The sequence below is a fragment of the Dermacentor andersoni genome, chromosome 2 (genome assembly GCF_023375885.2).
Source record: "Dermacentor andersoni chromosome 2, qqDerAnde1_hic_scaffold, whole genome shotgun sequence".
NCBI lineage: Eukaryota > Metazoa > Arthropoda > Arachnida > Ixodida > Ixodidae > Dermacentor > Dermacentor andersoni.
The window spans coordinates 257,246,462-257,260,320 of NC_092815.1; the positions used below are offsets into that span (position 1 = coordinate 257,246,462).

The 13,859-nt window shown below is 44.2% G+C and overlaps 1 protein-coding gene across 1 annotated transcript in view; it reads left to right on the forward strand.

The window, feature by feature from the left end:
• LOC126539741 (very long-chain specific acyl-CoA dehydrogenase, mitochondrial-like) overlaps positions 1 to 13,859 on the forward strand; it is a 250,060-nt gene that overhangs the window by 17,819 nt on the left and 218,382 nt on the right. The window contains exon 2 of the mRNA XM_050186588.3: positions 609 to 678. Coding sequence (XP_050042545.1) covers positions 609 to 678 — 70 coding nt within the window. The remainder of the gene's footprint in view (positions 1 to 608; positions 679 to 13,859) is intronic.

A 13,859-nucleotide genomic window follows, 5' to 3' on the forward strand; every position in this document is an offset into this window, starting at 1 on the left:
AAGGCCAGCCGTATAGTTGTCGAAATCGCACCCCTGCACAGAACATACTTTCTTTGGAGGCCGACGAAAGCTTTAGTTGTAGGGTGCTGATCCTATCGTCGGATGCCAAGCCCATCGGCCAGCGCAATCGCACGAATACAACTAAACAATTATCTGGTGGTCGTAACTCACTACTTTTGTCTTAGCAGGTTAAATAAAATTGACCAGCAATTTTATTTTCGTTGAATGAATCTGTCTCTCACTTGAATTAAAAAAGCTTTTTTTCCCAATGTTTGTTCCCTCCAAACATAGTCGCGATTTAACCACTGCTCCCATAACCACCCTTGCTGATGTCGATGACAATTTGTGCTGAACCGCTTTTCGTCCAAAGCTTCGCGACCTATTTGGATCGACCTTGGGTTTTCTTTGTATTATGCCAGTGTTGTGACCGCGAGAGCTTGCATTCATTGAGTGAATTCTGTTTGTGTGCATGTTTGGGCACATGCACGTCATGTGTATTTTGTTATAGTAAGCAAGTGTTTGCTGCAATTTATGAGCCTTCATGTAATGGTCTGATACCTTGCTGTCAGTTGCACCCCCTGTAATGTGCCCACTTTCTGTGCCTGCAGGCGCTGGGCGAGCAACGACAGTGGCCACACGCCGGCCAGTGGCCAGCGGCAGCGCACCTTCAAGAAAGTGGTCAGTCAACCTCGCAGGCACTGCTCTGAGGCTTGCGTTTTATCTAGTGTATGCTTCCGCTGAGTACCCACAAAACACGCAAGCAGCTCATCATCATCATCACCAGCCTGGTTACGCCCACTGCAGGGCAAAGGCCTCTCCCATACTTCTCCAACTACCCTGGTCACGTGTTAATTGTGGCCATGTTGTCCCTGCAAACTTCTTAATCTCATCTGCCCACCTAACTTTCTGCCGCACCCTGCTACGCTTCCCTTCCCTTGGAATCCAGTCCGTAACCCTTAATGACCATCGGTTATCTTCCCTCCTCATTACATGTCCTGCCAACGCCCATTTCTTTTTCTTGATTTGAACTAGGATGTCATTACCTCATGTTTGTTTCCTCACCCAATCTGCTCTTTTCTTACCCCTTAACGTTACACCCATCATTCTTCTTTCCATAGCTCGTTGCGTCGTCCTCAATTTAAGTAGAACCCTTTTCGTAAGCCTCCAGGTTTCTGCCTGGTACGCGAGTACTGGCAAGCAGCTATTTGATGTCTAAAAGATGTCTTGAACGGCTAATTCAAAAGTCTAGTAGCTGTCTTGATCAAGACATTTTGTAGCCATGGACATCTAGAAGTACTTCAGTAAGCCCTGCTGACGTTAGGCTAAAAGTAGGCTAATGGACAGCTTGACAAGAACAACTGAAGACTTCTTTTAGACATACTCTCAAATTTTTTGGGGAGCTGTTACAGTAACACGAGGTTTGCCCACGGTTACAATTTATTTTAAATGAGGCACGGACATCGGAAAAAAAAAAGTTTATATTGTCTGATAGAGTGATGCACAGGTAGTTTTTCCAGATGTGAACCATGAATAGTGTAGTGCAGCTAATTGGTCAATTAGTGCTTCTTACTTAGACCAATCAATTGAATGCCGCTTGTCAGAATTATTTTGCGAATAAAACAAGATCTGGGTTTATACCCCACTAGATCAATAGAGCAATAGATCTGTATTGTATTCTGATATCATGCCAATGTTCGCCCATTGACCTAAACAAGAACATCTCTGCATGAAACACGTCATTATTGACAAAACTTCACCCTGCTGGCTCTCCACTAAATTGAAATAGTTTCTAGCAGGGAAACGTTTTGTCACTGATGCTGCAGTTTAGGCAAAAATTACATTCTGGTTTCAGCTACAAGGGGCACAATAGCCTTACACCAGTATACGAAACAGAACGCTGTGCTGCAATGAATTCTTAAGAAATAAAGGGTAGTACACACCTGGAAAAACACTCTGCGAACCACTCTAACTGGCAATATAAATATATTTTTTTCTGATGTCCATGCTTCATTTAAAAGTAAATTGTAACTTACTTTGTGATTGCTCCTTCTAAGGTAATGCTACAAGCTTGCACAGCATCACGCAGAAATAATGGCCAGTTCTTCAGCCTACCACCCATTAGTGAATTCCTTGCATGTTGCATGTTACCGGAACTGAGGAGGAGGAGGAGGAATAAACTTTTATTGTAGAACCAGCACTTTAATAATTTATGATGGCCGGGCCTAAGCCTCCCACGAAGGGACGTCGAGGGCTTGCCTCGCCGCCGCCTCGCGGGCGTGCTGGGTCGCCCAGGTTTGGTCGTCGAGGGCGGAGCTCCGCAGAGCCTCATGCAACCTCGACGAGAGAGTTGTGGTGTTAGTCTGTGTGTACTGTGCTGGGCACTCCCATAGCATATGCGGAAGCGTAGCCGGGTGAATTCCACAGCACCGGCAGTTGGGGGTAGTGTAGACGTCTGGAAATATAAGGTGGAGGCGGGCGTTACCGGAACTGAAAGATAAATCATATTATGCTGTTATTTTTTTCCATACACTGTACAATGAGTTTTTCATGCATAAAAGATGATTGCAAGCGAAAATGCAGCAAGACATCTACTTCACACCATGTCACATAGTCATACTTTATTACCTAATAAATTAGAAAAGATTCAGGAAGTGTAATTAATAAGAGTGACAAATAGCAGCAAAGGGGATCATGGATAAATCTTGGAGATGAATCCCGCTACTGCCAGAGCAGGCCAGCCTTCGTAGAGAGCACTGGCTGGCCACAAAGGCTTGCTGTCAAAGGCCATGCGTGAAGGTTCTTGTGTCTCAACACAACTGTTCTTGTTGGCATAGGCAAGCAATACCTGCACAGAGGAGGGAAAAAAGGTGAGGGAGGAAATTGGAATTTTGAAATTGGAACTTCAATTAGCAATATGCGCTAAGTAAGACGTTTATCTCACATTAAAAATAAATGTAAGCACTCCTTTCTCCTGAATTACGGGTATCTTAATTTTTTTTTTACCTTATTACCCACAGTGCCTTAACAGGCATTACTGTGGGGGAGGATATACACAAAAAAGATAAAGAAATACATACAGTATCAGTCACACAACTAATAAAAATAACCACTAATCACAATCAGTCATAAAATACAGATGTCATTGGCACAAACTTAAACGCGGTTATGCTAACATAGAAAAGAAAACATCATTAGACATAACAGAGGCAATGTTTGACGGCAGTTGGTTCCATTTGCGGATTGTTCTAGGAAAGAAAGACAATCGAAGTAAATCAGTCTTGCATGTGATTTCCCGTACCTTGAACATGTGATCAACTCTGTCTGAGACATAGGGAGGTGCAAGCAAATATTTTGTATTTTCAATCCCGACACGACCATGGTAAACAGCATGAAAGATTTTAAATCGCAACTTATGTCAACGATTATCTAAATGCTCCTAATTCAGTTTTTAGAAACAGAACAGCACGGTGTTCACGGGGACAAGCAGGGAGAAACGACACAAACGAGCGCTGACTTGCAACTGAAGTTTATTGCTTGGAACGAAGCATATACACCAGCTCCAACCAACAGAAGAAACCAAAAAACCATACATATATTCACAATCATTCCTACACGCTGCACTGAACAGGGGAGATACCTGTAATCATCATATCCCCCCTGCTAAAATATGCATTGTTCAGTGCCTGCATCCGCTCATATTAACTGCTGAAGTGCCAGAAAACGGTGTCACCAGATTTTTGGATATCAAACTCAGATTAATTCAATATCACACGTGTTGGTCTTACGAACCACGAAGCAATAAGCCATTGCTACCTTTTACGTCATCTCATTCTAAGCTGGTTAAACGAGCAGTGGCTAAATCATGCTATTATAACGCGCTTAACAAATCATGCACGCACTCCATGCAAGATAGCTTCAATCATCAAACAGATCGTCTGGTAAAGGCTGGTTATCCCAAGCAGTTGCTAGTGTCAGTGTCAGAAACCATCCTCAGTAGTTTGAGCCAGAACAGAAAAGAACAAAGGGTAGATTCGACGACAGGAAAGGAAAAAGTAAAAACCGCTGTAGTGCCTTATATTCATCATGTCTCCCATAGAATAAAAAAGATAGCTCACAGAGCATGTGTCAAAGTAGTTTTCTCGGTGCTGGATAAGCTTGGGAAGATGTGCAAAATGGTTAACAATGAATTTGTTCCAAGAGAGTGCAACATTAAACATCAAAATCAATTCGTCTCTTGTAAAGAGGGAGTTGTCTACGCCATTCTGCTGTCATGTGGCCGGCTTTATGTCGGTCAAACAGGGAGGTGCCTTAATGAACGCCTGAAGGAGCACAACAACAATGTGCATAATACAGTAAAAGGGCATCTGGGCATCCACTGTAGAGACTGCGACACTAGGGCCTGCCAACCTGACTTCGCTAGAACACAAATTTTAAGTAAACATAGTAACCAACTAACCCGTGAAATCATCGAAGCAGTGCACATCGCCTGGTCAAAAGACGCATGCGTCAGTAGCTCCTCCTTATCCATTACGTCCAAAAAACCAGCATTTTTAGTGGGGGGGATATGATGATTGCGGGTATCTCCCCTGTTCAGTGCAGCGTGTAGGAATGATTGTGAATATATGTATGGTTTTTTGGTTTCTTCTGTTGGTTGGAGCTGGTATATATGCTTCGTTCCAAGCAATAAGCTTCAGCTGCAAGTCAGCGCTCGTCCGTGTCGTTTCTCCCTGCTTGTCCCTGTCAACACCACGCTGTTCTTTTCAAATATGTCTTACCAACTCGCCCAAATGTACGTTTTAACCCAATTCAGTGTTTCTTTTATACTTTCCGCCCCAATAGTCCTGCGGTAATTGCCTGACACAAACTGGGCAGCCAAATTTTGAATCCTTTCCAATTTATCATTGTCTCGCTTTGCTGTAGGGTTCCAGATTGTGCAGGCATATTCAAGAAGGGGTTTATCATTGGTTTTGTACAATAATTCTTTAATAGGTACAGGAAAAGTTCTGGCATTCCGACGCAAAAAGCCCAACACTTTCCCAGCTTTGGCAGCAACATAATCAATGTGTCTCTGCCACCTAGCGAAGATGTAAAATAAACACCCAGGTATTTGTAATCTGATACTTGTTTTAAAGGTATGCTGTTCAGATTATAACTGCTCATGTGTGGATACTTTTTTCTGGTAAATGTCATGTTCAGTTTTTTTTTTTTTTTTCATTTAACTTCATATGCCACTTTACACACCACTCGTTGATTTTGTCTAGATCTTGTTGGAGAACAGCCACATCATCAACGCATTTTACTTCCCTGTATACCACACAATCATCGGCGAATAAACGCATCTGAGACTGGATACCATCGGTTATATCATTTATGTATAATAAAAATAACAGTGGACCCTAGACAGATCCTTGAGGTACACCGGACGTGACACTCGTGATCTGAGATTGAGCACCGTTAACAACGACAAACTGCTTTTGTGATGCGAGATATCTTATCCAAGAAATAACCTGTGGATGTATATTATAAGCTCCAAGTTTTTCAATTAAGGAAGCATGGGGTACAGTGTCAAATGCCTTCTGGAAGTCCAAGAAAGCACAGTCTACTGAGAGTCGATCGAGGGATTCTGCTATGTCGTGTGTAAATTCCGTTAATTGTGTAATGCAGGTAAGGCCTTTTCGAAACCCGTGCTGAGCTGGATTAAATAGAGAATGTTCATTAATATGCGCTACGATTGTAGTATACAAAATATGCTCTAAAAGCTTGCAAGAAACACATGTCAAGGACACTGGCCGGTAATTCGCTACTTCACTGCGTGCGCCCGACTTATAGATCGGCACAACACTCCGAACTTTCTGCTCGTCTGGAAGACAGGACTGTTCTAGAGATTTGTCATAAATTATCTTTAAATATGGCGCGACTGATGTTGCACAGAGTTCGAGAAGTCTGTTTGGTAGGCCGTCAGGGCCACAGGCCTAGGATGCATTTAATACCAGCAACAACACCTCAATGCCACGCGCGGAAAAGGTAATGGTATCCATCTCACCTATTTCGCTTCGAGGTTCCTGTGTCTTCCTATCAGTTCTGACCACTAGGGTGAAGACAGAGCTGAATTATTGATTAAAATTGTCGGCCTTGGCAATGTCGTCATGTACCGTGTTACCGCCAACGACCAACAACGGAACAGCTACCTTGTCCTTACCATTTCTTTTAATATGCTTCCAAAATTCTTTGGGATTTTGTTTTATTCTAAAGTGCATAGAGCCGGAATAACAATCCTTTGCATTACAAGTAGCAACTTTCACTTCACAAGTTATATCCTGCAATTTTCTTTTATTCTCTTCTGTAGGTACGTCTCGAAAATTGCGATAGCATCTCTGCCTTTTCTGTGTTAGTCTGTACAACAGTTTTGTAAACCAGGGCTTACTTTTAGCGCGCCTTGGGGTTAACACCCAGGAAGGAACAAACTGATGCTTTAGTTCTAGCATTTTTTGTTTAAATGATGTCCACAGATGAGCTACACTTTCAGTTTCAGCTTGTGTTTCAAAAACGGTTAGATGGGACTCTAACCGTATGTATGTATGATGTATGTGATGATGTTTAAAATTACTAATACACTTCTTGGCATATAGTTATTAAATTGCAGAGCAGAGTCAAAGTCAGCCTTGAAATTAATATATGGTGTTTCATGGCTAAAAAGGCACTTATCAATTTGTCAAACAAGTCTGAGAAGCTTCCTGCTAAATATGCCGTATTTACTCGCATAATGATCGCACTCGCGTAATGATCGCACCCCTGAATTTTGTCGTCAAAATTCGATTTTTTATATTTCCCGTGTAATGATCGCACCCCGAAATTGCCACAGCGATATGTCGTGTGCCAAGTCTAGCGAATAATCATCGCGCTTACCATTTGTGGGATGCTACACAAACTACTCTTCAAGACAAACCAAGCGGGCTGCACGCACCGCTCATTCTTCAGTAGATGCCTCATTTCATTACTTTCATCACTTTCCGCACTTCCATGACTAAAAAAAAAGCTGCAACCAAACTTGCCTTTATTATGTGTGGGCTTTATAATGGCTGTGGTCAACAACAAAAAAGGCGCCTTTCGATTCTTCTCATCTGCACGTGTGGACACGCAACAAATCGCGAGCGGCAACGATGGTAGCCACGTTTACACTGATACGTTAAAAGTGTACCCTATTCATACGCCGACGCTTGTAACACAGCTAAGATATTCACCCACCCTTAGCGGAAAAGTGCCGTATTAGGATAGTAGTGAAGACAGATGCCGCATTTTCCGCAGCATGCCGGCCATGTGTTTCCATGTCACTGGCAGCTAAGCGCGCCCATCTGTTTCTGTCCCCTCAAAGTGGACATGGCTACATTATTGGCACAAACTTTACGATATTAATGATATTATTCATTACTGACACGGAAGAAACTGTTTCAATGCACGTAATGTGCTCACGAGAAGAAAAAGAAAAATCACGTTCGGTGCGTTCGGCTTGCTCCGCCGGCCGCCATTTTTGTTCTGGTGTCCCGCAGCAAACGTGGGAGGAAAAAAATTTTTGTTCTTTTCGCGGGAAATTTAACTCGCGTAATGATCTCACCCCTGATCTTGCGTCAATTCTTCTGAAAAAGAAAAGTGCGATCATTATGCGAGTAAATATGGTAGTCCAGTTTAAAACAGTAATCCGCTCTGCAGGTAAATGATGTACTAACTTAATTAAAAAGTTAAATAGCGTTTTATATTGTTCAACTAACAGCAAGTTTGGCATTTTGCACTGCCTAGCTGTTGCCTTTTTTTCAAACTTGCACATGACACAGTACAGAGTAAGCAGGTAGCATGCAAAGGAGAACTGGTGATAAAGTATTGTTCCAAAGCAACACTCCTAGGTGGATCAATCACTTTTGTTGATATATTTTCATGCTACCCTAACTGGCTTAGGGCAATACCTCACACCAATGATGCATTACCTTGGATGATATGTCATACAAAATTGAAAGTATCTCATGATGTGATCAAACAATAACATTGCCCACTGTCATGTAAGTGTTAACATGCTGTTTGCGCGAGAAAGTGCAAAGTGATTCGTATAGGTAGCAAATTCATCAGTGCATCTATAGCCTCAGGTAATTCTGAGCATTTACGTCACTTGCAATTGAGAAGCAACAGCACACAAAAAGGTGTATTCAAGTAAGGGTCTTTATTGAATAATTGCCCACCGAGTGAAAAGTCTAATGTGGCAGGGTAATGGGCCAGGGCAAATAAATTACTAAATTGTGATGACACCTCCACTGATATTGTCACGTGGTAGTGACGTACAAAGAACACAGTAGCAATACTGTGGAAGACGAAACTAACTTTTATTGGGCGAACTTGTGCCCTCAAAAGCAGGCTACACTCAACGATAGCGGTGAACACACTCGGCGATCGTCGAAAATCTGGTCAGCGGGTCAAGCGCGTCTGCTTTTATACATCAGTCGTTGAATGTTCCAGAGTAATCACTGGGACCCGCGTGTCTTCCATGAAGTTCTACATTATTCGCGTCGTGCATACAAGCAATCACTTTACACAATGTTTGGTGACAGATAGCGGATGGAACCATCGATAACATTCCAGAAACTTCCAATACATCTAGGCTCGTCCGGTGCCGTGCGATAACATTTGTTAGGCGGTAAAATGTGGTCGCCCGATAAAGATAAACAAGTACACATTTCAATACTCTCCCCTTAAAAAGCATCAACCCCATGCTGCAAACAAACGAAAGTAATAAACAAAAACACCTGTAGCAAAGAAACAACAAAATAAGGAAGTTCATCAGTGTGCGTAAAAGGGCTTAAGACGCACCACGTTGACCACTTCAGATTGTGTGCGGCACCACTGTGAATGCGAAATGCCGTCTGGCACGACCTCATAGTCCAGTGTGCCAATACGATGGATGACCTTGTAGGGTCCGAAATAGCGTTGCAATAGTTTCTCACTGAGTCCTCGTTGGTGTATCATGGTCCAAACCCAAACACTGTCGCTGAGCTGGTACTTGACGTAGCGTCGTCGTAGGTTGTTGTGTCAGCTGTCGGTACGCTGCTGGTTCTTGATCCGTAGGCGGGCGAGCTGTCCGGCTTCTTCGGCGCACTGGAGATAGGTGACAACGTCAAGATTTTCTTCGTTGGTGACGTGTGGCAGCATGGCATCGAGAGTCATCGTCGGGTTCCTGCCGTAAACCAGCTTAAGCGGCGTAATATGTGTTGTTTCTAATCTTTGTTCACGTGCTTGAACTCCTGGCCGAAGTTTGTCAGCAACACCTTCGTTTTTCCACCATGCAGTCCAGCGATCCCTCTTGCGACACAAATTTCACGGTCTTGTAGTAGACGTTGGTCACCCTCGATGGCGCCTTCTACGTCAGCGGGTGTTTCGGTGCCGATGGAAATAATAATGCTGGAGCACGGTGGGATGCTCACTTGATTCCAGATGCTCACTGAGTCTTGTGATGAATGGTAATTCTTGCCGTGTAGATTCCAGTCGGCGTTATGAGGTGTCCTCCAGCTGTCCGAATTTGAGGGTCTTCCAACACAGTCTAAACTTTCTTCAACTGGGGGGTGATGGGTCCACTCATGATGGAGTACTAATCGGCTCCTGTGTCTACTAAGACGGTGAATGCGTGGCCGTCGAGAAGAACGTCGAGGTCGGCGGTTCTCTGTCTTGCGTTACAGTTAGGTCTTGGTGTCAGATCACGCTGCATCGCATTGACTTGCGGCTAGAATGTAGCGTCGTCAGGTCGTTTTTCATCGGTGTATTCTTTGCTTCCAGACTTGATCGGGAGCGGCTGTGTGTCGTTATGTCGCGAGATAGTCTCTTTGGCGTCTTTGGCTGCGGCGAACGAGGATCTTCATCAGTTCGACGAACAGCCACCACACCTCCATCAGTTGCTGCTTTTAGTTTTCCTGACATGGGCTCACAGACCGGCCCTGGGCTGGGCCACTGTATGGTCATTGTTGCAGCGACAGGTAGCGGCCTGGTGACGGCGAACGGGACGGTCATTGAGAGTTCCACTGAGTGGCGGCTAGGTAATCGGCGATGTCACATGGGTGCTCCCCAAGTTGTGGATGCGGCGCTTTGACGGCGAACCCTCTCAGTCCCAAGTCACGGTATGAGCATCGGCAGTACACATGGCCGGCTTCTCCACCGTGATAGCAGAGTGGGCAATAGTCAAGGGCTTTCCAAATGTCCGTCTTCCTTGCTTAGGGGCACTGGGTTATGGGTGGGCGTGGAGCCGGCGGTGGCGGTGGACGATGGAATTACGGCGTTACAGGGCGCTGGCGCGCTCGCGGAGCAGGACCTTGATGGCGTGCGATGGGCGGCGTAGGTCATCACTTCTGGCTGGGGCTGCGGTAATTGAGGTTGCACCTAAGGAACTCCAAGCGATCGCTGAACCTCATCATTCACGATGTAGGCGATCGAGGCCACTTGAGGCTGCGACGAAGGAAAGACCTTGCACAGTTCTTCGTGCACAATGGCCCAGATGGTTTCTTGAAGGTCGTCGGAACGTAGTCCTTGGATGGTGCACTGCGACATGAGCACTTGGTGGTTATATTGCCGGGTGCGCATTTCCAGAGTTTTCTTGATAGTTGATGCCTCTATAGAAAACTCAGCTACGGTCTTCGGCGGGTTGCAGATCAGTCCGGCGAAAAGTTCTTGCTTGACGCCCCGCATCAGGAAGCAGACTTTTTCTCGTCCGACATCTCCGGGTCGGGCCAACTCTCCTCCGTGAAGATCGCTATGGTCTCATTGGGAAGCTGTACTCGGGTTTCAAGTAGAGTTTGGGTGCGCTCTTTATGCATAACGCTTGTGAATGTTTGTCGGAAGACGGTTCGGAACAAGCCCCACGTCATTAAGGTGGCTTCTCAATTCTCGAACCACATCCTGGCCGTATCTTCCATAGCAAAATAGACATGTCGCAACTTGTCGTCGCTGTTCCAGCTGTTAAACATAGCGACCCTCTCATACATCTCCAGCCAGCTTTCCTGGTCCTCAAATGTGGAACCGCGGAACGTCGGTGGCTCCCTGGGCTGCTGCAGAACTATTGGGGCTGCTGTGGCTGCCATTGGGGCTGTCTTGGTCTTCTCTGGACGATCTCCTTGGATGATCTTCTTCATTGTATCTGGTAGAAGTCCGTGTTCCGGGGGCAGCTGCTGTAGCCGACGGCTTGCTCAATGTTCAGGGACGGCGTTGGTGTTGTCTTTGCAGTACGGGTTTGGATTATGGCTTGTCGGGGCGTCCGGTACGTGAACGTAAAGCACCTCCACCAGATGTCACGTGGTAGTGACGTATAAAGGACACAGTAGCAATACTGTGGAAGATGAAGCTAAGTTTTATTGGGCTAACTTGTGCCCGCAGAAGCAGGCTACACTCAAAGAACAACGATAGCGGCAAACACACTTGGTCGAAAATCTGATCAGCAAGTCAAGCTCATCGGCTTTTATACATCAGTTGTCGAATGTTCCAGAGTAATCGCTGGGACCTGCATGTCTTCCACAAAGTTCCACATTATTTGCATCGCGCATACAAGCAATCAGATTACACAATGTTTGGTGACAGACAGCGGATGGAACCATCGATAACATTCCAGAAACTTCCGATACATCCAGGCGCATCCGGCGCTGTGTGATAACATTTATTAGGTGGTGAAATGTGGTCACCCGATAAAGATAAACAAGTACACGTGTCAGTATTATTGAAATAGGTGCCAAAAAACAACACAGGTAAAATCATAGTTATGAAAAAATTTTAAAAGCACCTCTACAAACTGCTGGAACCCTCAGCATCATGCCTGTTCTACACGCACATATGTTGTAGCACAATCTATCTCGGATGCAGACGCCTCCACACATCACTGTGTGGTCTCCTCAAATTAAGGTTAAAAAACAGTCTGGCACAAGCTACCTAATGTGATTCATTTTGCAAGCGCCAGCCAAGTGCTGACGGTGGTAGAGCAAAATTGAAGTTCGTCCTTGTATGGAAGCCTCGGCCCTTGTTTTATCAATTGTATTGGCAAGGCATACCTTTTACAGCACACATAAATCTTAAATTAGACTGCTTGCTGATGCTATGCAGTAAATTCCTGTAATGAAACTAAATCACACAGAAAACATTTAGAATACAGAACTAATCGCATACTGGCTTGAATACATTTGTTCATTAGGGAAGCAAGGTGTAGCAAATTTTTGCTCACGTATGGAATACAGTAAAACCTCGTTAAACCGTACCCGCATAAACAGTAGTCTCGTTTTAAAAGTAGTAAAGTTAAATCCCCGACTCAGCGGTCATTGAACATAATGTGTTTTGTATCCACATAAACTGTACCGGCTTATTGCATACGCATCGGTTAAAACGTAGCATTTCCACTTTTCGTCGTGCAAACACGGTGGTGCGTCGTCTCCATTGGGCGGCCCGGCAAAACAACAAGCCTCAGAGATCGGAACAACGGCCTCCAAACGCCCTGTGCGTTTGTGCGTGAAGCCACATCAATATCAACATCATTCCGACGCCGTGCCAGAGAGCATTGTCAGGCCCCGCACACTTTCAAGTTCAAGAAATGGCCACAGAGGGCGAAAAAGTCGACTGCGCACCGCTGCTAATAAACAAGCATAGTAGAAGCACTCAAGGAATGCCCGTGTTAGTTTCAATATATCTAGCTAGGGGCGCCATAATAAGCGCAATTTTTGCTTACAAACTTTTTCCTACAATTACCGAAGCATGCTTATTACATAAAATAGGCCACAAAATTATCTTTGCTAACTAGATACTGTGCTTTTGGTTAGTAAGTTTACTGTTTTTTGTCATTATAAACGCAAATAGTGTTCAGCATCATCGATCTTCCACGTGACCTCTGGCCTGTATTTAAAATTTTTATTGGTATTTTCGAGCGCATGGTGGCATGGATTCATTCGTTCGTACACGAAAACTAGTTTATTGTGCTTCGATGTCTCCCGTTATTCAACTTGTGGTGAAGTGACGTGTTTGCAAGCGGACATCTAAGCCCGAAAGCTACGTTTCGGTTGTGAGCCATGCATCTGCATCGAAACGGGAACCGTATTCTGCGACTGAGGACAGCAGTACCGGTGAGTTGTTTAATATCGCTTCTGAATCCTTATGTAATATTGTTCTCGTTAACTTACAGGTGGAGACAAATTAACGAACTAGATGCTGCATTACTTATGGGCAGTCAGGACCCTCCGTTGCTGTTTGCAAAATAAACTTTTAGTTGCGAATTGACAAAAGAGAAAGTGATATTGGAATGCGCGTCACATTTTTTATCTCGTTGTAGCCGTAGCCATGGGTGACAGAGTAGCCTTATCAATGTATTTTTTTTTTCGAGTCCTCCTGCAAGTTCTTTCGTCCACAGAACCGAATAACCCTTTGCTAAACTGAAGCTAAAGCACTGAATTTAATGTATCAACCAGTTTCACGCATGATAATGCACCCATATTTCGTACCTGTTGGTTCCAAATGTTCTTGCTGTTCAGTTTGGTTTACCTGAGGACATGTATTTTTGTAGTATTGAAGCGGTGCATTACATTCATGAAGAAAAACAATGCATCATTTCTAATAGCTTTATGTCTTTCATGCATTTGCTTGTGAAACCACCAGTGTGATCTCTTCTAGTGTATAAATGAGTGCACAAATGTTCTCATTTGTGATTATTTATTTACCATGTTGCTAAGCACACTAGAACAAACAGTGTACATTTGCATGTGTTCTGTAGTCGCAAACCATTACATTGTATATGTCATACCTTTTCGCATTTCATATTGCAAAATTGTGCTTATTCAATTTCTGATGCAGCCAAAATTTCT